General features: G+C 46.7%; 2 protein-coding genes across 17 annotated transcripts in view; one reads left to right on the top strand and one right to left on the bottom strand.

Annotated features, from left to right (window-relative positions):
• The window catches only part of DDB2 (damage specific DNA binding protein 2), a 49,235-nt gene that overhangs the window by 10,399 nt on the left and 16,005 nt on the right, over positions 1 to 22,831 (top strand). For 3 of the 9 annotated variants that reach the window (XM_046941686.1, XM_046941688.1, XM_046941687.1), the window contains exon 3: positions 18,943 to 21,100. The exons of 3 other annotated variants lie outside the window; for them this stretch is intronic. In XM_046941686.1, coding sequence (XP_046797642.1) covers positions 20,637 to 21,100 — 464 coding nt within the window. In that variant the 5' untranslated portion in view covers positions 18,943 to 20,636. Of the gene's footprint in view, positions 1 to 18,942; positions 21,259 to 22,831 lie in introns of those variants that run through there. 3 more of the 9 variants (NM_001397156.1, NM_001397157.1, NM_001397159.1) reach the window with 2 other exon arrangements.
• On the bottom strand, positions 1,009 to 20,923 carry PACSIN3 (protein kinase C and casein kinase substrate in neurons 3). 8 transcript variants are annotated; one of them, XM_046941691.1, is made up of 12 exons: positions 19,647 to 20,923; positions 10,268 to 10,337; positions 8,746 to 8,846; positions 8,224 to 8,380; positions 7,317 to 7,552; positions 6,789 to 6,944; positions 6,148 to 6,323; positions 4,852 to 4,972; positions 4,145 to 4,281; positions 3,499 to 3,561; positions 2,829 to 2,989; positions 1,009 to 1,325 (listed from the first exon to the last, which is right to left on the bottom strand). In XM_046941691.1, the coding sequence occupies exons 3-12, from the start codon at positions 8,797 to 8,799 to the stop codon at positions 1,210 to 1,212; spliced, it is 1,377 nt and encodes a 458-aa protein (XP_046797647.1). In that variant the 5' UTR covers positions 8,800 to 8,846; positions 10,268 to 10,337; positions 19,647 to 20,923; the 3' UTR covers positions 1,009 to 1,209. The 8 variants fall into 8 exon arrangements, with proteins under 8 accessions (XP_046797647.1, XP_015142513.1, XP_046797648.1 ...); XM_015287027.4 differs by having other exon boundaries at positions 20,877 to 20,923; XM_046941692.1 differs by having other exon boundaries at positions 8,224 to 8,302; positions 20,877 to 20,923.

Raw genomic sequence — 22,831 nt, 5'->3', positions numbered from 1 at the left:
ATTGAGTTTTATACCAAAAGTGTTTGCTTTTCCTTTTGCAGTTTCTTGTGGTCTTGGGAATATTGTGTATGGAACACACCCATCAGTCGTGGGCTCGTTCCTCATGTTTAGGCAAATCCTTATGTTTGAATAAGCAAATCTCTAAGATAAGGACTGAACTGTTTCAGCAGCCTCAAGATGCTTTCAAGGGCAGAAAGCAGGACAAAGGGAAAGGTATGATAGGTCTTCCCTTGCTGAATGGCACTTAACAGGACATAAGCAAACCTGACACAGGCCAGAAGAAAGCAGTCCCATCTGCTATCAGACACTTCTGTTCACACCTTTGTCAGCATGAACAGCCACATCATGCACAACAGAAGCCATTTTCCTGTCCCTTAGCTGTACTCTACCATTCATTCCTGGTGTTATCCCAATAAATTAGAGGGTAGTAGGAGGGGAAAAAATCATAGAATCACCAAGGTAGGAAAAGACTAAGGTCCACCTGACACCAATATTTTCTGTTAAACCATGCACCTCAGTACAACATCTAAACACTTCTTGAATGTCTCCAGCGATTATGACTTCATCACCTCCCTGAACAGCTTGTTCCAGCACCTAATCACTCAATTCTTTTCCTATTGTCCAACCTGAATCTCCCCTAGAAAGGCTTTTGAAGCTTTATCACTTACACCAGCTGCCTTACCACAGGAGTCAACAAGCCTGCAGGTGAAGGACACTGAAGATTTCTGAAAGATCTGGGAATAAACAGACTTCTGTCAGCTCAACTGAGCAAGAAAGAGGAAGGAATAATAGTTCTCTATAGCCCTACTCATGCAGAGTTCCTGGAACAGGAAGCTTGGGGGCAGGGCAGCCCCCACCACCCTATGGATGCACATGCATGGAAACTAAGCTCTTTTGTCTGTTTTGAAGAGTTGCACATGTCATGCATCTCCCTTTGCTGAGTGCAAGTCAAGTGGATCTGTTTCCTTCTGTACTTCTATATTCCTGTAGCGCTCACAGTCAGAGTAGTCTTATTCATCCTTGTTTATTTATTAGAAAATCCCTACAAGTCTAGGCATTTAAAATGAAGCATTAGTTACATGGAATACAGGCCCTCAGAGTCCAGAAGTTGCTGGATATATTGCAGAGGTGGACTGGAGCCAGCAGTGACCCAGTGACCTCTGCAGGAGATGCTGGTATGGATGTGAGACACTGGCAGGGCAGTTGTAATCATAAGCCAACCTTCTCAACATAGTTAGCAGGATAGAGTCCAACGTGGCCAGTGAGAAGTCGGCCCTTGCACCATCCCTGCTCATCTTCCTCACTAATCTTCATTAGTTCTTCACCTGCAAGCAAAGACAGTTATTAGGAAGCAGCTTTGGAAAACGTAGCATGGCATTTGCTTTTTTGTAAACTCTGAGGGAAAAGACCTGTTCGCCCGAATCACCACCCCTCTTCCCCCTTATCACACTCAGCATCAATTTAATTTAGTCCACAGTTATTGATCACAGCTAATGAAGAGGTCAATACCATCCCCTAGACCAAGGAGCTTCCATTCCTCAATGGAAGTTTTTTTATTCCCAGTAGTTCTACTCAGTCTCCTTTTCCCAGAAGAAAGTACTTAGAAGCCAAAGGGAGCAGAAGGCTCAGGTTTTCTTTTTCACCAGCTCTTCTGTAGCAGGTGGGAAAGAAATTTAAGAAGCTGCTAAGCTCTGACTGATAGGGGCCAAAATGGCTATTCCATGATAGACCATCTGGCTTGACCAGAAAGGCATGCAATCAACTTCTTTCTCAGACTATGACCAGGAAAGACTTTGACTTTTAACCTCTCCATATGTACTTCAGGGAAGAGCAGAAATTTCCCCTTCTCCCTCAGTAGGAGAGCCATGCATCCACCAGAAAGAGGGGTCTTCTGCATCATTAAGAACATCCCACACTGGTAGAGGCTGGGAAAGAAAGTCATCTGCTATTAAGCTTAAGCCCTACTGGTCCATGCTTGCCAGAGCAGATTCAGAAGATGGATAACAGAATACAACATGGCATGCCTTTTTAACCATTAGATCTGCTGGGTGGAAAGGGAGAGCAAAGAGTCAGGTCCCAGAACACACATACCGTAGGATATTTTATAGCAAAAAAAGTTTGTGTTTAGTAGCTAGTTTACTAGCAGCACAGATACTGGAGCCTCGGACACAAACCTCTGCTACTGAAAGACTTCAGCACCTTTTTAGAAAGGGGCTATTTTCAAGTTGTATAGCAGAGATGCCACATAAGACAAAACAAGCAAGATTAGAGACACTCAAGATCCAGATGTTCTCTTGGGTTTGGAGATAGAGCATTCAAACAAAATTTTAAGAAAGGAAGTGGAAGGAGTCTACTCGCTTCAGCATTTTTTCCTCTCTCAATCCTCTGCTGGGAGCCAGGCTCTCCAAGCAAGATATCCATTTTGATCAACACTGCATAATTTTTTTTGCCAGCTGAACTCTGTCTTCAGTAGTGTGCATCGCTCACATAGGCTTTCTCCCAAAACATCCATCTTTAGTTAATTCACAGGACAGTGCAAACCTTCCATTCAAGAAAAGGAAAGGGGGATCTATTTTACTACTTGGATCTGCTGCTTTCCCTGTAAGCAAGACCCAAGCAAACTTCTGATGAGGCCTCACTGTTTCTTAATGGAAGAGGTTGAACTGCCCAGTGTATTATCTGCCTCATTAGCTGGCAATGGGCCAGTCCACAAGAAGTACAATAATTATCAGTTCAAGGTAACATCCAGTTCTTAAGGAGTGTTTCAATCATCCACTCAGCCCAAGTGAGGACAGCAAAAGGTTAGTAAGAGATTAGTGCTTCTGTACCTGCTTTAAAGCTCAGCTCATCTGCCTCCTGTCCTGTGTAATCATACAGTGCTCGTACCCGTACACCTGGTACCTTTATGTCCTCCTCATGCCCGTTGGCATCCAGGTACTTCTTTGGAGTGTCCTCATCTGACCACTCCGAAATATCTTCCTTCCCTCCACTGCATATGTGGAAACAGACAGGAAACATGATGGCAGTTAGACTTCTCTCACACACTTACTCCTTAATCCACATACCATTCTAACCTCTCAGAGACTACTGTGCTATAGAACAAGTGCAAAAGACCCAGTAGCCAAGTGAGGCTGAACAGGAAAGAAGTGAGATACCAGAAGACGTTAGATTTGGTTGAAAGCATAGCAGTGATAGGGCCCTGAGGGATAGGAGGCAGACTCATTCTCACAGCATTTCCATATATGCACTTTTCATGTCTTCCTCCTACTCTAGCAGACCCTCTCCTTCAGGGAAGGTCAGTCCTGATGGAGAGCCCAGCTGTATCTAGAGCTATTCCAGCCAAGAACAGGACAGAGAAGGAAAACCCATGTCTCCCATATTGAACAGATGTGGCTGGAATGTTATTTTCTAAGTCAAAAGCAAGAGCAAAGGGGAAGAGCAGCAGAGGACAGGCACCTGGAACCCAGAAACCCTGAGGAGGCTATATTCCATACTAACTTCACAAATGTGGGTGCCCTCAGGCTGTCATAGAGGCTGTTCTGCTCCTCTTGATAGAAAGACCTGTAGATGGGCAAATAGAGCCCCTGAATCCATTAGACTGAAATGGCCTTGAAACACCTTTATATTCCCATTCTTTTCTGCCCAGTTCACTTATACCAGAGTTCCCCTCTGAAGGCCAGGATGCTAGCAGCACAGTAGGACAGCGGTCTCTTCAGCCTCTCCCTATCCTGATTGCTTCCTGGCAAGGGAGGGCAGCTATACCCAGACTTGTCAGGGAGTACTCAGCATCATATTAGGGAAAACAAAACAAAACAACAAACCAAAAGTACAAATATGCCTGCATTTAAGAAACAGTACAGCTAACTCACAAAGCTGTCAGTTCCTAATTTTCCTTACTCTGCCCAGGACAAGAAAGAATAAGGCCAGATCTCATCACTAGAAGGACCTTAAGGCAGGCACCTAGTGAGAATGAGACAGTATATACCAGACCAAGAAGAACCTCCTTTTCTACACTGTCTTGTATTTCATGTCCTATGGGGCCTTGCCCAAGGCAAGAAGTTAAAAGGTCACTCCTACTCATTAATGATCCTGGGCGGGAATGTATTTTTTCCTAACCTGAGGCATCCCAGAATTCAGCCCTTACCCTTGCCTCGTCTGTAGAGGAGTCTGTGAAACAACACCATCCCGTGTAGGCAAAATGCTGGTCAGTGTGACATCATCGGCCACCTTACCACTCTTTTCCTTCTTGGTGATTGGCCGCTGTGTTTCAAGGGACCATTCCTGTTCAAGGAAAGAGCAATACTATCAAGCCATTAAGATAAAAAAAAAAGCTCTAGGCATATTTTCTGACCAGTACAGAAGGGAAACAAGTAAAGAACACCAGGTTATGCTTCATTTGTGGCTGATCAGTTAATTGGCCTTGCAGCCATTATCAGTCTCACTCCTATTGAATTCCAAGGTGCAACAAGAGGGCCTGTAGGACAGGTTACAATAGGAGCTTATTCCAAGGTTCTGAGCACCATCTCCTCTTCCTTGCTCTTGCAGACAGATAAGCTGGAGTACTTGCGGTTTAGCAGGGTTGTAAACATTCCTTTATGCAAAAAGATTGCAATAAACCAAAGTTTCTGAAGAGCCTAGTATCCTGAGCCTCTGATGAAGAAGTCTCACTCAAAGACCAGAGATGCTAGCACAGGTTAGCCTGAAGGGACCAAATGCCAGCTCTCAGACTTGGAAGGGGAAGTGAAAGAGACCTGCTTGATGAATGTCTCTTCAATACAGAACTATCAGTCTGCCAATTTCAGAAAAAGAGATGGTAAGAAATAGTAATAATACACTTGTGAATGTTATCACCTCAAATTGAGGCCAATTCATGGCCATGCCTGGTCCGTGAGTGTTACGCCACCACTTCAGGTCCTCCTGGTTGTCTGCAGCCATGATAACTTGATAGAGATCTCGATACAATGCTTGAAAGCTATGGCCAAGAACAGACAGAGCCATCAGTCCCCCTCAGTAGTTCCCCAAAACCCAGTTAGAAAAGAGGACCTTAACTTCATGAATAGCTACACAGCTTATTAAATCCTACGAAGTGAAGGTTGCTAGAGTAATACCTGTTCCTCTGTAGGGAAGAGCAAGATTTACAGGAGAGTGTGGCAAGCAGGATAAGCTGTTTGATGTGGCAGTAGCTAACATTTGATGAGCTACGCTGGGAACTGGCAGATAGGCATTTCAAGAGCATGGCACATTTTATACCACAAGATCTCTCTTCTCTGGGCAGAATGGGCATCCCTTGCTCAAGTACTAGAAGGTAACAGAATCTCAATCCTCCAATTTTGATTACAGGCAGCAACATGGAGGCTTCTCATGTGAAGGCTGATCCAAAAGTAATGCCTCCTATTTTATTGTCTTAACCTACAAGATCAGAGGTAGGTACTGGTGGCACAGCAGTAGAGGTTGAATCTTCCTGTCAGTATTCCATTATATTTTGTTGCAGTGAGACAGATTATAGCAGAGGGGCACTCTGACAAAATTGCATCTGACCTGGAAGTGCACATGAAGGAAAACTGTGCCACTGAACACCATGTGGAAAAAAATGGCACCCACTGGCATTCGTCAACTCTTGCTGAACATTTATGGAGACCAAACAGTGGATGTGAGCACAGTGAGGTGGTAGGCAGTGCATCTCAGCAGTGGCAGCAGCAGCTCACCTCCAGTGGCACATTTATTTTATTTATTTTTAAAACAAGCATGGATTATTCATTGCTGGCAAGAAATGCATAGCTAATAGTGGTGACTATGCTGAAAAACAATGATTTGTAGCTGAGAATTTGCTCTATCAAATAGTGTTATTGCATCTGATGTAGTTTCCATGTAAATAAATAGAAGGCATTACTTTTGGAGCAACCTACATAGAATAAAAGCACATACAGGACAGTATGAGAAGGGTTCAGAGACTGAAAGAATCATTCCTGGGGAACATGTATTGGTCAGTCCGAAGAGACCAAATGCCAGTTCTCTGATGAGATTGACAGGGAATGAGCAAGACCTGCTTGATGCAACTTCCTTCCTCAGACACTAGAATTAGCACCCCTTGCCAGTGCCAAGGGCACCACAGTCTAGCAGACCTCCCTCCTGTGCAAGGGCTGGTACCTTTCACTGGTGGAGAGGTTGAGATGCTGGTGCAGATTCAGGAACATCTCCTTGAAGAAGCACAACCGCTTGCGCTCTGCTTCCTGACAGCCCTCAAACACCTGCTCCATGTCCTCCATGTAGCGGGGATTGTAGCGGTTCAGCTCTTCTAGCATCTTCTCATATTGATCCTTGCACTACATCCACCCAGGAGGAAAGAAAGCTGTGGTTAAAAATGTTGCCTGAAAGTCAAGCCTGTGACCCATCACCTCCCAAGCACCCTTACAAGTTCCTCCTTCCTTACTGTCCTCTTCCACAGAGGGATCTTCCACACTCTGATTCTTGTAGGCACGCAAGGCACCCACTTTGGGTAGCCAAATCTTCAACTCTGCACTGAGTGGATACTGCACCAAATCCTCTATTTTTTTTTTTCCTTCTTGATGCACTTATTAGTGAGATTTTGCCCAATAGCAAAGATATAGACCCCTTGCTCTGTCTTAGGTGCTGATATCTCAGTCTAACTCACCAAAAATCTTATAACAATAAGGTCTCACCTCCTGCAAGCTTTCATCGGGAACAGCATCACTAACTGATAATACAACCAGTGCTTTCTCCTTGAGAGCAGTATCCTTGTGACCCACATTTATTCAACACACTCTCACCTTCTCAGCCTCTTGAGTACACTTCTCAACACGCTCCTGCAACTTGCGCAGCTGCTCCTGTGAGACAGAGGAGTCTGCCTTGGCGTGATTCTCCCTTGTATGGGCTGTTTTCTCCTCCTTCCGGGCTGCATGATAGTTTTTCTTAGAAGTCTCCACCTGTAAGAGTGATGCAGAGAAAGTCAGTATTATGACCACAGAGACCCTCCATTTGTCAGAGAGAACACATTAACATTTCATTTCAGTCAGCAGCCATTGTTTCAGGACAACCCAACAGAAATACCAGTTTGGTGTTTAGCCAACCATGCTCTAAAGGAAACAGGTACCTCCAAATGATTTCTTTTAGTGCTAACATGCCACAGAAGAACACCAAACCTGTTACCAAAGCTTTTATCACAAAGGAAGGAAGCTACAAGACCAAGACACCAAAAAGATATCCTTCCCCTGGCACTCTCTGTAAGCACTACTAGGCTGGATGGCAATCACCATCTGCACCTCCCTCATTCCCTTCCCCATTCACACTTTGCTCACATCTTTCATCTTCTTCACCCAGGGCTTCTGAGCCTTGCGGAACCCATCCTCTGCCTCCTTTGTCTCCTTGAAGCCCCCAATTATTTGCTTGTGGTAGGCCTCCTTCTGCCAGGCCTTGATCTTATCTGAATCTTCTCCAGCCAGGTGGTTCCTGACAACTAAATGAATCTCACTTAGTTTGTCCGCAGCTGTCAAGAAGGCATGCCAGGCCTTCTCCAGAGTACCGTATTGTGGACCTGCAAGAACAAGCACAAGAGGGGCATTATACCTCCTGCCCATAAATAAAAACAAAACATTATTTTTCTCCTACATGCATCTCTTTGGGGTCACTTCCGTAACTCTACATCGTATGATGTACATAATCTACATATAGAGACCATAGACTGTCTCCATACAGTCCCAAAAGGCAGCACCTAGACCAGCTGTCACAGCTGGCTGATACCGGCATTTCTTTTGAGCAGCCTTCACTGCCCCAGGCAGTGTCTGCCAAGGGAGAGTCTCTGTATGAAGTTTTCTACATGGATCTGGCCTGAGCTTCAGTTTGCGAGTCCAGTGCCACTGAAGCACAGTATTGTTGTTATTCTTTGACTGGAGAAGGAACATGGATAACAGCTGAGCTATTCTTAAAATGGGAGACCTGCAGCTTGATTTAAGGCTTGGACTGGCTAATGACTTATCAGAGTAAGTAACCAAAGTATCTAACAGTGTTGAGAAAGAAGGCTTCTTAAAGTGAATTAAAGGAGAAGGTACAAAAAAAAACCAAAAAATGATAGTCAAAGAATTTACCTCCCTTCCTGTACATGGGAAGCCTGTCCCAAGGAAACAGCCTCAACTCAGCAAGACAGACCTCTCCAGGAACAAAGTGCAATTATTACATCCTGTTTCCAGCCCAACCTGCCAGATTTACCTTTTTCCACATTGGTCCTCCACTTTCGGGACCACTCTGTTAACTGCTGGGCATAGTTCTTCTCTATTTTGGCTCGCTCCTGGAAGCAGGAGATTAAGTCATTGCAGAGCCGGTAGCCATCATCCACCCGCTTCACTGTCCGCCTGTAGTTTCCAGCCTGAAATTTCACAAAGCATTTATACTGTACTGATGTTCATACTCCTTCAGAACAGATAGCAGCAGGCCAAGCATCACAGTGAAAGGAAGCACCAGCCCTCTTGAAAGCAGCAGCTTGGTTCAGACCTGCCTCTGGCATTCTGATCTCAGACAGGCAGAGCAGTGGAAGGAGTAAGCAGAGATGCTCTGCTTACCTCTCACAGCTCAGATCAATATCACCTGTACAAGAACCTCCCCACAGTTCCTCCCTTCCACTCCCTAAGAGCAACATGTCACTCATAAACATGAAACTCAAACCCTTAATTGCACAGGTGGAAGGTAAGAAGACATTCCTACCTCCCTCACACCCCAGTTATCTTTCCTTACCTCCCAGAAACTACCCTCAGGAGCCTCCCCACCGGCATCATCTTCTGATGACATCACACCCGTTTTCTTGCAGCAGAGAATTTTTGCAGATTTTAGTTAAGCTGAGGAGAGAAGAAAAAAATTTAATATGATACTGGCTGAACCTTTGCAGAGACCACAGTTCTCCATGACAGCTAGAGAAGTCTCAGTGTCCTGCAGGCAAGCACTGCCATCACTGCACCTCCAGCAGCAGATGGCCGAATATGGCAGAAATGCCCAGGACTGAACCTGCCGGCGCTGTCCCTCCCTGCAGAGGAATGGCCTCCTTGGCAGCCCAGGAGCACGTTTGGAAAGAATGTTGCAGAAGACCATCTTGCCAAACCTCAGCTGTACAGATCCCAGAGGTGCTGGTGAATCCAACATTTCTCAGCAGCAGTCACCTCTGTAGGGATTCTTTTCTTCACCAAGGCTCACAGAACTGTAGCAAAAGCTACAGAAATGGAGATGCTAGAACCATCTGAAAGTATTCTGTCTCAAGAGGTGACTTCAGCTTCCCAGTGTGAGATTCAGGATTACAGCTGACCGGAGATAGTGATGCTGGGCAGTCAGTAGGCAGGCATGTCTTGAATGGGGAGGAGCCCTACAAATTGCCCATTGGCTGAGTTGGGCTCAAGGAGAACTACAGAAATATGCTGAGGCGAATCCAGCCACGAGGTACCGCAGCATGCATGCCAGTTACTCAGCCATGCCACTTCCCTAGAAATACCTCTGTAGAGCTGGCACAGCCCACCACTGCACTAGGGTCAAAATCCAGGCAAGGAGTTGGAAAGCGTTTTTCATTCTGTTGTCTCTTTTGCCCATTTCCCTGTATAAACCCGTGCTGCCATTCTGCTCCTGACAGGGTGCAACACCAAATACCTTCAGGAAAGCTTCTGGGATGATCTTAGGCAAGAGCAAAGAATAATGGAAAGAGACTCAAGTGTTGACACTCACATATAAACCCGCTCCATTTGAGGCAAGCTTGGGTTAGTGTCCTTTGCTGCCACTTCTCCTCTTGCACATTCCTAGTTATAAAAAGCTTTCTTCACACCCTAGAGAGGTATCTGGTCATTCTGCCAGCCCACAGGGTACACAGCAGAGATGAAGAAAGTCACGTCAAGAGTCCACATCTCCCACATCTTTGAAGTCCTTTTCAGTATGCCTACTATAGCATGAGCCACATCATGAAGTGTCCCAACAAAGACTGCAGGAATTTCTTCCATTTCTTCTGGAAACAGTCTGTTTGCAGTCTCATCTTACTGGCAGTAGGAAGTATATTAACACTGCTCCAGAAGGCTGAAGTGCTGAATGCCAGTCACAGAAGCAAGTTGTTAAATAGGATGTGATACTCAAATGCATGAACTTTGAAGCCTGAAGAACAACTTCACCCATGCCACCACCTGTTCCCATCCTCCCTCTCCCCACCGTTCCTCAGAGGGCTGCAAAGCTATCTTGCTGGTTTACAGGGCATGCAACTTCACATTAGTCCCCAGTAGCTACGTACCTGAAAACGAGATGACGGGAGCAGCAGGAAGCTGGCAACTATGTCCTGAGCTTGAACTCCGTAAAACAGACTGGAGAGGAGACAGATGGGCACAGTTAGATACTGCTGCTTTGCTGTGGGGATGCTGCCTGCTCTGACACATCCCAATCCCAGTGTAGGGATGAGGGTGTCCCCCTTCTGCCAGCTACTAGGAGGGGCACCCTCTGATATAGCAGCTGCAGCCACTGTGCCTCCTTAGATGCCACGTTCCAACACGTAGGAGAGATGCCAGATCGCTGTGTCACAAGATCTAGCCCCAGAGAAAGTTAAAATAGAAACACAGGGGCGGGATGACAGCACTGTGCAGGAAAGGTAGCATCACAACAGCTGAGCAAAGGGAACTGCCCAAGACAAGAAGGGCCTAAAATAAGCACACTCCCCAGGCACGGTATGTGGGGCCTGACCCCCCTTTTACTGTGCACTGTCTGGTTTGGGAAACCCACTGCCTCCATGTTTAGGCATAGCAAACTTCAGGAACAGGGGAAGGACAGACACATAACTTCTCCAGACCATGTTTAGTAAAGATGAAGAGTATTTATCTATGAAACAAAGGACTCTTTAACTTTACAATTAAAAACAAGCTTGCTTTCTCCTCATGGAGAGGGATCAGTTAGTTACAACCAATGAAGGCTGCATCACTTTTTCCATCCTTCTCTCCCCCATCCCCACTTCTTTATCAGGAAGCAGTGAATCACAAACATGCCTTCCATCTCTTGTTTCCAGTTCAGGCTGACTATACAGCCCTAGAATTCAGGGTTAAATGTAGAAAACTGTTGTGTCAGGGCGCACTTGTTTGTTTGATGGACAGTCAATAAGGATGGAGAAACTTGAATCCATTCTTTCTGCTACTTCCATGTTCAAGTTAGGAATGAATTAATGAAATAGCGAGAAATTAAATTTCTTCTGCCATTTCCACATTAAATGTGAGCTGTGCTCCCTTATTTTATCCAAGTTACAAACCCAGATAATTGGGTTTACTATGCCTGTGATTAGCAAGTTCTGAAACATAATATTAGCGGCGCTGAATGAGACTGTGTGTTCTTGTTGCCCCGTATCCTTCACAGACAGTGGCCAAAGGCAGGTATTTTCCCCTGCTCTGAGAACAGAGCAAGCATACATGATGCCTCCATGCATATTTTCCGAGCCTCTAACCATTTGTTGACAGGAGCTTCCTGAGCTGGACGTGGCACCTATGAATTTAGAAACACTCGATGCATTTCTCTTCCACTAACTTCTCCAATCTCATATGGGTTTTCACCATCAGCAATATCATGTGGCAAAGCATCCCACAGCTTAAGGCTCCACTTGGAACCACCACAGTAGCTAGGTGGCAGAATTAGGAAAAAAAGCAGTATAATATTTCTACAGGTCAGTCTCCATGTCTCAAGTAGCACTCAGTAGAATACACATTTAAAAAACATTTATGTAGACTTCATAGAAGCCCAGGGAAAAAAAAAACAAAACAGTCCTGAAAGATGGAAAAAGGTCAAAAAAAAAAATGAGGGCCCTTTTCTGCCAGGCTTTTTCTGGACTCTCCATAGTCCATGAGCCCATGTCAGTCAGCAGATCAAATTGGATCTGCGTGCAGACACAGTGAAGGTACTTAGTAGTGCACACAGAAGCTGAAGAACAGCTGCTGCTGTCACCCTCAGCCCAAGAAGAGCAAATAGATTGCCACTCCACCCCCTCATGCCTCGTTATTCCTGAAACATATGTGTTGTGTGCTGCCAAGAGCCCAAAACCAGGGAAAAATTGAGTTTGCCAGGAAAAGCAAATAGAGAAGCATTATACATGCCAAAGCCTGAGGCTTGTTTTATAGCAAGGTATGGAGATGACAGCGCTACCCTGTGCGCAGCCTAACATAGCAGAAGCTACCACGTAATTCAGAAAGGCTGACAGAGCTGCACAGCACAAGCAGTATAGCTGGAGTTACATGTGGATCGGTGCCAAGACATTCTGATGCCACTGCCACCTATGCTGAGAAGAGGCTCACAACAAATTTGCACAGCTAGAGGAATGTTTATCCTCCCCCTCCTGCTTGCCTTGTTCACATCCCACAGTTAAGGAGTTGGAGACTTCACTGCAGCTCCTTCAAGACAAGCTCTCTGAAGGAGGAGAAAGTGACCACAATTCTAGTCGCTTCGCACCTCTGCAGAATTACAGATGAGGGCATCACTGGCACTGCTACAAATGGCAATGTCACATAGACAAAATAGACAATACAGATGACATTTATGCAGAGCTTCAGCCTTTGCTGCTAGCAGTGCTATAAAAAAAGATACTCTCCTACTTCCCTAAAGATTGACTTTCATTTATGAACAGCATACTAAGTTATCCAGAAGTGGCTCTTAATCTTCAGCTGCAGGAAGGCAGAATGGCTCATGACTGATTCAGTGGTGCTGAGCTCCACTAAGCAGAATGCCACTTGTCATGGCGGAACTGTTTCCACAATTAACCCTGCTGATCTCACCCTGCTACAGTCAGTCACACATCCCAGACCGTAATTCCCCACCCTCAGACCAAGGTGTCACGCTAAAACTCCCTGCTTTCAAATGCATGCATCTGGGAAGGCACTACTTGTTTCTGTTTCAAGTTTACACAACACTAGTACAACAGGGTCTTGTTCCACAATTACAGTGCCTAGACTGGATCGTAATTACTCTTCTCAGCTTCAGAAACTTCTCCCTAAGGCAGGTAAACCACAGAAGTCTTCTTCCCTCTAAACCACACTCCAGTATTTCCAGGCTGCAATGCCCAAGGCATCACTTCTGTGTGCTGCTTGACTGCCTCCTGAGACTGACTCCCTGCAAGCAATTGTTCTCTTAAGTTTGCCAAGAAGCAGCCTCTGGGCCCTACAAATGCTCGGAGGGCTGCTGCGTGCAGCCCTGCAGGAATTTGTCCACAGAAACAGAGTTTGTTCACTTGCCAGGCAAGGCCTTCTGCCCAACTTTTTCCCCTTCTCCTGAGTACAAGCTCAAGCACCGGGTTCAGGCAGACAGAAACGACTTTGAATTATATTTATCAAGTAACCAGGGCTTTGGCAGAAGGAGATTTTTATTATGAACCAGTTTCTATGTGTCGCTTAGCTTAACTTTAACACCTAGTTTTAATTAGAAACAGGCTGTTAATAACTAATTTCTCCCTCAAGAAAACATTAACACCACAAAGCAGCAGCAACTGATGTATTTGATTCCCAGTCACCTTTCCTGTACAACAGGCAGTGGTAAAGGTTTCATTCTCACTCCAGGGCACTTCCAGTATAGGTTGCCAATAAACACTTCAATCTCAACAATCCAAATACATAGAAGTACTACCACCACCACCTCCTTTATAGAGCAGCAGGCACAAAACCCCTTCATTTTCTGTTAACTGGCTTCTAGAAAGGAACTAAATGGCTGAAGCCAGGAGGGACCACATGACTTATCAGCACAGTGAACAGCATTGCTGCTGGTACAGCAGTGCTGGGAAGGTCCTGATGGAAAGAATGAAAAAGGGCATGGGACAGCATTTCCTTTCCAGCCTCCCCATCCCTGCAGGTAGGCACCCAATAGTTACAGTCACTGATTCAGAGCTATACCCAACAAGGTGCTCTCCAGTGGTATAACACAGGAACACTGATACTTATAGGTGCGTTCACCTCTCAGAAGAGGGGCCAGTTCATCGTTACAACTAGAGACTGCCAACTCATAGTGATCCTCCAAGAAGCCCAGGTAACCAAGATGACTTCTACCCAGCAAAACATCCCTTAGAGATACTTATCCTACTGCTGTGGTCACTCCCTTGGAAGGGCTACCTGACTGGTAAAGGGACAGCAAACCAGCATTTCCCAGCCACTCCGTAAGGACCAACGCCTACCAGGGCTGCCTAAAGCAGTTCTGAGAAGGACTTCATATGGTCTCTCCAGGCAGGGAGAGGTCAGAGAGCCACCAGGCAGAACAGTAACTGCACACAAAGGTCACTTCAGCTATGTGCAAGCCTATAACAGAAGCTTGTCTCCAAAACAATAATTCTCCAGAGACTGTGTGGCTGACCATTAGCAAAGTTCTCCATGGCTGTATGGAAGTATTAAAATACAGATAAGATCCTCATCCACTTAAAGGAGGATGATTCCTTTAAGTCTGCATGATGTTTCACTGCACTCTCTGGTTTCACCTTCTTTACATTGGTCTCCAAATTCAGGCCAAGCCAATATCCTGCAAATAGATATCCCACTATACTTATCCTCCTTTTATTTTTTAAACTCGTATTTTTAAGATGTTCAGACAGAACAAAGTACTTTCCATATTCATTAGCTACTCCCTGTTCAGTTCTCAGAGGCCACTGCTGCAGGACAAGCTTCTGCCAACACATCATTGCTGATCTAAAGGTTAGGAATCTTAACCATCATAGCTGTACCAGGCAGAAACCACTCTACTAAGAAAAATTTTCTTTTCTACTTCCACAGGATGTAGGAGATCTCTAATATTAAAGGAACACAGATCTGTCCTGGTTAACATAACAGTATGAGATAGTATTAATAAAAGCATGTGTTGGGCTATCAAGGTCCATGTTATTTTTTCCTCAAAAGTTGATCTTCCTATGAGAAAGTTTGCTTATAATTGCTGTATGTTCACAACAGTTGCTGGAATAATCCTGACATGCATGCTGCAGCTATATTTAACAGGCAGCTTCAAATAAGAGCAGAGGAAAGTTTGATAAAGAGCTACCAGGAACTGCACTACAGTAGCCTGATTTCTTAGCTTAGTGAATAGCATAGGACCTGTTCCACACAATCAGCTTGCCTGCTTCCCAGTGCTCACAGAGCCAGAGAAAGCACTGCCAGAGCAAGGAGTTAACCCATGCAGACACACAGTGCCTCCGAGATCAACTGTCCCACTCTCCAAGCCTCTTCAGCCGCTTGCTTTCATGTTGCCTACTTCCTATCCTGTTGCAGGAGTCTCTGCATATAGATGCCAAGCTTGCTAGCAAATTTATGCATCAGCAACTCACTTTTGTTGCTATTCTCTTCTGCTTAACTGTTGTAAATAAACTATTTCTTCCTAAATTGCTTAAACTCCAGTAAAAGCTGTTATCTCTTATCAACAGTGTCAATCTGCACTAAATTTGAACAGTTTTTTTCCCAGTATTTAACCTACTTTCACCTGATCACATTTTTTTCTGCACTCTAGACAAAAATCAGTAGTCCATCCTGTAGAACAGTTGCCTGTAACTTAAGGTATCTCTGGTCACAACAGCAGGCTGAGGCAGTTCTCCCATTTCCAGACAGGCTTGGAGTACGTTTTTTTTTGTTTAGAACTTTATGTGAAAAACAGTGATCCAAACTGCATCCTCATCCAACACAGAGTAAAGAATACAGGAAATACTAGGGCAATAGTGTCTTTTCCCAGCTAAACAAAACCGTGGCTACTCCATGTCAACAGAACATTCTCCTCCTGTGATTGAGTCACCTTGTAACCCCAGAGCAAGGATCAAGTTTACCTGAATGTATTAAGAAGTCTAAAGGTAGCAGTTATTTGCAATCAAGCAACCTTCAGAAGAGCCACAGGCCAGTTGCTCCATTCTAGTATTGAGCTTTCAGTGGTTCCTTGCTTCAGGACTGCATACTAGTCAAGAACCTCCAAACAGCTGTCTCTCCTCCTTCCTTCCATTTGAAAGTAGCACTCTTTTTAAGCCCAGCTGCAGTTGTGCATACCTCAGTGTATAAAGTAAATTCTTCTTCACTTTACCAAGACCTACAGTTCTGCTGTCTTTTAGAAGGGGAAAATGGGAGATGCAGTTGGCAAGCATTTTGTCATTTTGATAAAGTATATGGCAATCACATGCCCAATGACTTCAAAGTATAACATTTCTTTATCTCTGGTTGTATCAAGTAGGTATCTGGGTTTCCTTGGTAAAAGCTAGTTTACTGAAACTGTTTATTAGAAAGAATCGTAAAATCATTTAGGTTGGAAGAAAGACTCGAGATCACCGAGTGCAACCATCAACATAAGACTTCCATGTTCACCACTAAAACATGTCCCCAAGCACCACATCCACACATCTCAAATATCTCCAGGGACATTGTTTTCTCCCCTCCCCTGAGCAGGCCATTCCAATAGCTGACCACCCAATATTAACAAAGAAGTTTCTCCCAGTGTCCAACCTAAACCCTCCTGGCTCAGCTTGAGGCTGTCCCCTCACATCATATCACACGTCACCTGAGAAGAGCGACTGATAACTCCTCACTGCAGCCTCCTCTCAAGTAGTTGTAGAGTGATGAGGTCTTCCCTCAGCCTTTTGTTCTCCAGGTTTAACAACCCCAGTTGCACGTCTTCTCTAGTCCCTTCACCAGCTTTATTGCTTTGATGAATGTTTCTGTTCCAAATAGTCATATAATGCAGGCAAGAACCTAAAAGACCATCATCAAGATATTTCCAAGTTCATTCAGTTCCCCGCCCAATCCCAAACAGGCTCTACAGAAAAGAATACTAGCAGCTTTTTGAACAGCAAGTGGGAATAAGGTAAGATTGAGTATTAGGATCTCTCTTCTATTAGAGAGAGAGTTAAAGCGTCATTCATATTTTCCTAGTTTATGTTGTGGGCAGTTCCTCCACTTTGATGATAGCAAGGCTCTTTGCCCACCTTCTGCCAATAGAGCTGGGTTTACTTAATTTCTTCCTCACGGGAAAGTCTAAGCAACGTAAAGATCTAACTGTAAGTCAAGACTCACATACAACGTAAGGGTAAAGCAGGCTGCAGTACCATATGAAGCGGCAAGAGTATTGGTATACAGTTACATAGGGTTAGTTTGCACAGAGTTTTTTTGGGGGGAAAAAAGCACATAAAAAAGAAAGTGGTGTTTGTTTTGGGGAGTAGAGAGAATCTTCATTACCTTAGATTCCCTTCCAAGCAACCCTGGGTCCTAGAAACTTACAGCAGACTCAGTCACTTCATAGTTAGTCCATTCCCACAGATAACTATATCTTTGACATATTCTCAAGGGATGTGCACTGAAAACAAGGCTGAAAAATGGCAGCCATTAAGAACCAGCCTGCAATGTGAATATTTGTACTTCACCCATTCTCCTTGGAGATTCTTGTGCTGCGTGTCTTGCTGCAACTTTTGTCTACTTTCGTATTAACTGCACAGAATCTGGTGTTTGGTTGTCAGAGCCAGGCAACAAGCCTACTTCACAGCTCTGCTTAGCAGTGCTGCAGCCCATACAGCAGATGCAAGAGCAGGAGAGGCTTGTCTCAGCAGTGAGGATATTGAAGGAGAGGAGGAAGTTAATGCCCACAGATAATCACTTATAGGTGACTGAAAAAGTTGACCATGTCCCCAACAGCCCAGGAAGCAAGTACCATACCTTCCTGCACACAGATGTGACACAGCTTGGGCACACTCATAGCACAGACAGAGCTGAAGAATTGCTACAGTTGTGTTGTCTGCAGCAATAACTCTTTTAGCCTGGAAAAACTGTCTGGCAGGTCACGATAAACAACTGCAGCACATGAGAACGTGAAGTCCTCACAAGCTTAATGCCTCCGGATGCAGGCCTGCACTACTGGAAAGATCTCCCACATACCCGTTCTGTATTCTGCAACGCTTGGTGACAACCACTAGATTTAACAAACAAATTCCAACTAACGTAAGTCTGGAAGGCTCTTTCCCATTGTGCCATTCTGACAGGAGCAACCACTGAGGTTGAAATATGATTAGAATGCCAGTCACACGTATTGCCTCACAGCAGTACCCAGCCTCAGCCCACATTTCAGCTTGGAGGAACGTGAAACTATTGAACCAGTCACCAAAACAAAGCAGGATGATTACAGCAGAGGACACACCAGGCTCTCTGCACTGACTTTATACTATCTGCCGGAAAAATTTCTGCCCCCATGGCCAGAAAGTATTTGGATGTTAATTAAACTTAATGATCACCGCGCCACAAGGTAGCAGGCAAAAAATTGCCTCCTGAACAGCTTCTGAACTGCTCTAAGGATGCAGAGCTCTTCTGCTACTCTAAGAGCTAAAGCCCAAATTCTCTGTGAAAAACTCCAGGTACACTAGTCACTTTTTCTCTCACCCACTAAGGCTTTTTCTATTTAATCTCTCTGACACAGCTCCCTGTTATATAGCACCATGTACACCCATCACGCTAAATAAGTGGTGATGAAATAGCCTGCCCGATCAAAAAGTCTGTTCTAGGAAGATAACAGCCCCTCAAAGGGCTTGAACAGCTCTGCCATTGTTTAGGCATTTCCCCATGAACTCTCACGAGCAGCCCAAATTCACATATTACTGATCAGCTGACGGAAAAAATAGAGGCAGTTAATTATTGCTGTCTAATCAAGAGCATAGTTTTTTCCACTCAGGCTGCAGGCAGATACTTTTAGCTTTTGAGGTCCCCAGTTCAATTCCTGGATGGCAGCCATCACATGAACCAAACAGTTCAACAACTGAATAGTGTCCAACCCTCGAGAGGGCCAGAATAACACATATACAGTATGTACCACACTGAGGTACACTAAGAGCTTCTAACAGAAGCTCGTCTTGCCCCCACGTTGTGCCCAATCAGTTCTCAGTTTTCTAGTTACCTCCAAGGAACAGCAGTCACATTACAAATAGACCTGACTGGAGCTTTGAATTTTTTTTTCTAGGGTTTTTTCTTTTCTTTTTTTTGGGGGGGAACTTCTGATCTTACCACGAAGGAGCACAAGTTTCAAGCTTGTTCTCATATAATCCACAACAACCCAGAATGACTAAATGCATCAGTCACTGTCCTGGGAAGAAGTCAGTCTAGGCCCTCAAGACTTTCAGGCTCCTATGACCTGGTTATGCACACAGTTTGCCAAGGACCTGCAGCATTCCAGCCCAGCCCAGCCCCATGCGACCCTTATTCACTTGCTGAAGTCCGACAGTGGAGCTCCAGGCAGCAGTTGTGCCTGGCTGACACAGTGACATTACCACTTCTCACAGCCTGAGAAGTGAGACAGTACTTGCTGTCTCATGCAAGCAAGCCATAGAAGCTGAAACACTTAAGGAAAAAAACAAAGAAACCAGAAAGAGCCAATAAAGCAACCCAATACAGTGGGCACAGCTAGGGAAGGCAGGAAACAAGGAGTCCAGCTCACAGCCATTCTGTTCCGAGCTACAACTGGAAGTACCATCCAGTAAATATTTTAGGAGTCTTCTCACAAGGTCCTATAATCAACACAAAACTCTGCCAAAGAACAACAGACTGCCTTGCGGAACACAGCGTACAGCTCATGGAAAGGTGAATCCTGCCCAAAAAAGGAATGCGCTCAGTTACGTAATGCAAAGGGAGAAGCTCCATTTTGACTCCACCCAGAAAGCAGCTCACCTGGAGCGAGGAGCAGCCGGACCCTGTCATTTTAGCCCACACACCGCTGAGGTGCATTCTGCTCCCATTACGCACCAAGAAACATTTCAGTTGTCGTAGGGCTCAGTGACTTCTTGGTGACATCTGAATTCCAGGGTGGAGTGGGAGGCTCTGCTGGGACTTTGCATCGCAATCAATTACCACAGTATCAGAAATTCCTTCGTGCAAATTAGATTGGCGGTGAAGCTGAAAGGGAGAGGCTCACGTCTTACTGCTCAAAGCTGGGAGCGCCCACTGGGCACGGAGCTCACAGCGTGGACGAAGAGGCCACAGCGCGTGCCTGGAGGTGGTCAGCCAACCTCCTCCTCACCCCCCCGCCCGGGGAAGACGCAGAGCTTTTAGCACTGTGGCAAGCTAAGAACACATAGTTGGCACAGAAACTTGTGAAACTGGTTAATGTATTTGGGCCGCACTAACTTCATTTATTGATGGTCCTGTGGAGATAGCAGATCCCTCCTCCTGCGAGCAACAACAAATCACAGTCCGAGCGCCGGCTGTTCAGGCCCACTAATACCTCCGTGTTTATCAGCTTTCTCCTGCCCAGGACAGGGAGGACACGGTAACCCCAGCGGTGTGCCGCAGCCCGGCACCGCCCGGCTCTGCCCGCCGTGACACCGAGACCGCTGCCTCCCGCCAGGCGGGGAGGAAGAGGAGAGCAGGGCCGGGGCTGCCCCGTTCCTCACGGCGGGCTCGCGGCAGGGGGACGGCGAGAGCCCCCCCGCGCCTGGGCCCCAGCGAGGCCCCTTCCCCCGGGGAAGCCGCTCTGCCCCTCAGCCACGGCGCTGCCAGAGCCCGCGGCTCCAGTTTCAGAGTGGGAAGCGGCCCGCGGCGGAGCCGACACAAAGGGGCCCCTGTCCCCGCCGCGGAGCGGAGGCGTCGGCTGCGGAGAGAGGCGGACGGGGAGCGGGGCAGCTCGCCGAGCCTCCAGCGGTGCGAGCCGCCGGGCACCCGATGAAGGTCAGGTCGGCGGCCAGGCTGCACGGGACTCTGCCGGGAGCCTCCCCCAGCCGCACAGCAGTCCTCCGAGCCCCGCCGCGCCCGCAGGCAGCGCCCGCCCGGATAGCGCTTCACGCAGCCACCTCTACTCCACAAGAAAACTTTTCCCTCGCAGCCGCCGCCGAGCCGCCAGGACCCCCGGCACTCCGCAGAGAGCCGGCCCAAAGCCGTCCCAGCGGAGAGCACCTCGCTTACCTCACCGGCAGCAGGACACAGCCCGGCGGTCAGCGCGCACCTGGGCCGAGCGGGACGGGCCCTCCCCTATTTCAGCCGCGGGACGCGGGGGCTCCCGCTCCGCCCCCAGCAGTACCGGCAGGGCGGGCCCGGCGCTGGGGGCAGCCCGCTGGCGGCGGGGCAGCGCCGAAGACTCCCTCCGCTCCGCCCTCTCCTGATCCAATTAACGGGCCGTGCTCGGGCAGGTGGGGTCTGGCGGCGGACGGTGCCGGCGGTTCTCCCTCGGGGCCGGGGTCTGCGTGACCCGGAGCTGTGTAGGACGACCGGGAGGGGACGGAGCCTCGCTCGTAGGAGACGGGAGGTGCTGGGCCGAATCCCCCCGTCATGGCGGGCGCCTGAGGAGGTGGGAGGCCGTTCTTGTGTGGAGGCCGGAGGTTCCCTGAGCTCCGATCTCCTCAGAGAGCCCGTCCCTGGGTTCTGAGCGAGGCACGGGTCGCTGTCCTGGAGCTGGGCAGCAGCTTCAGCACGGTGGCCCTTCTCTCAGCCCGCTCCCACAGAGCTGACTCTGTTCACTTTCTTTTCTGGAAACCTTTCCCTAAGTAACCCAGACTCATCTTTCAGTGTCCCGATCGAAGCCAGCTTTTTCGCAGTACCAGGGGCTGCGGGCCAGGCTTTCCATCCCCAGCGCCAGGCCTGGGTGGGGTTTGCCATGACGCTGGGGCAGAGCTCGCAGTGGAGCTGCAGGGCTGTGCTGGCCCCTCTCACTGCTTCCAAAAGTCCTCAAACCTGGCTCCAAGGACCAGCTGTGCGTTCGCGGTGATGTTTATTCAATCAGAAAGGAAAGACAGAGAGGAAAAAGCATGCTATAAGTCTGCACTCCTGCCTCTGGAGTGGTCCTGGGATATTTTCTCTCTCTCTCCATGACTCTCTAATTTTCATAGGAGTCAGAAAAGTACCTGCAGTGGGGCCCATCAGGTACAACAAGTGCCTGTCAGAAAGGGTGTGCTAGAGGCCGATCCACTTAGTTTGTGCTGGGGCCAATCCTCAGCTCACTTTCACCTGTGTGGAAGACGGACCCGTGGCAGGCCATTGGGTGCAGTGCAATGGCAAGCATCCCTTCCCAATGGGACTGGGGAGGCTTGTCTGGTCCTTGAAGTTAATCAGTGTTAAGGTATAAGCATCAACTCTGTATTTTACTTAAAAATAATGTTAAAAATTTAATTTATTTGGCATAGATATTCCCTAATTCAAGTATGAGATATAAACACCACTGTCAAATTTATGTACGTTAACGGGGTATGGAAAGAGCAAAAATCTGCCACTCATTAATACTCTGTATCTGAGATAATACTTTCTACCTGGGGTATGCCTGCCCCCAGCAGTAAGTGGCAACAGTACCGTGTAACACCGCTGCTTCACTCCTTTCCCTCCTTCCCTCCAAGGCTGGAATAGGCTATGGCTATTACAGTAGCAATACTTCTTTTTCCTGGTCCAGCTTAGTAAAGATGATAGGCTACAAAGAGGCCAGATAGCGTGTTGCTCGTTCTCTTTGCTCTCTTTGGGGTTGTATTTTTTTTCCCTTTTTTTTCCTCCTTTTTTTTTTCTCTCTCTCTCTCTTTTTTTTTTTTTTTTTTTTTTTTTTTTTAGCAGAATGTAGGCTTGCTTGCATATGCAGGCCAAACTCAAGTTGTTGTAATGGTACTCTTTACATCAGCAGTCGGACTAAAGTAGCCAAAAACGTTCGTGCTTTGGAAAAAGGTCCTGGCAACAAGGAGGCAAAATACTATCCAGTATTCCAAATACCACAGAGATGACAGTCTTAGTCACAATATAGCTTTACCAGAGCTGGCAGCAGGATGTCTTAATTCTGTGATAGAGAATTGAGGTCTGTAACTGACTGTATGTCGGACAGAAGGCATTGTGAAAAGAAGCCTCGTACCCTGCCCATGGGTAATGACACTCCTCTACCTTGGCTG

Source organism: Gallus gallus, chromosome 5 (genome assembly GCF_016699485.2).
Source record: "Gallus gallus isolate bGalGal1 chromosome 5, bGalGal1.mat.broiler.GRCg7b, whole genome shotgun sequence".
Taxonomy (NCBI): domain Eukaryota; kingdom Metazoa; phylum Chordata; class Aves; order Galliformes; family Phasianidae; genus Gallus; species Gallus gallus.
Note: the sequence above shows the minus strand (reverse complement) of the source record. Positions and strands in the feature narration are given on the sequence as shown.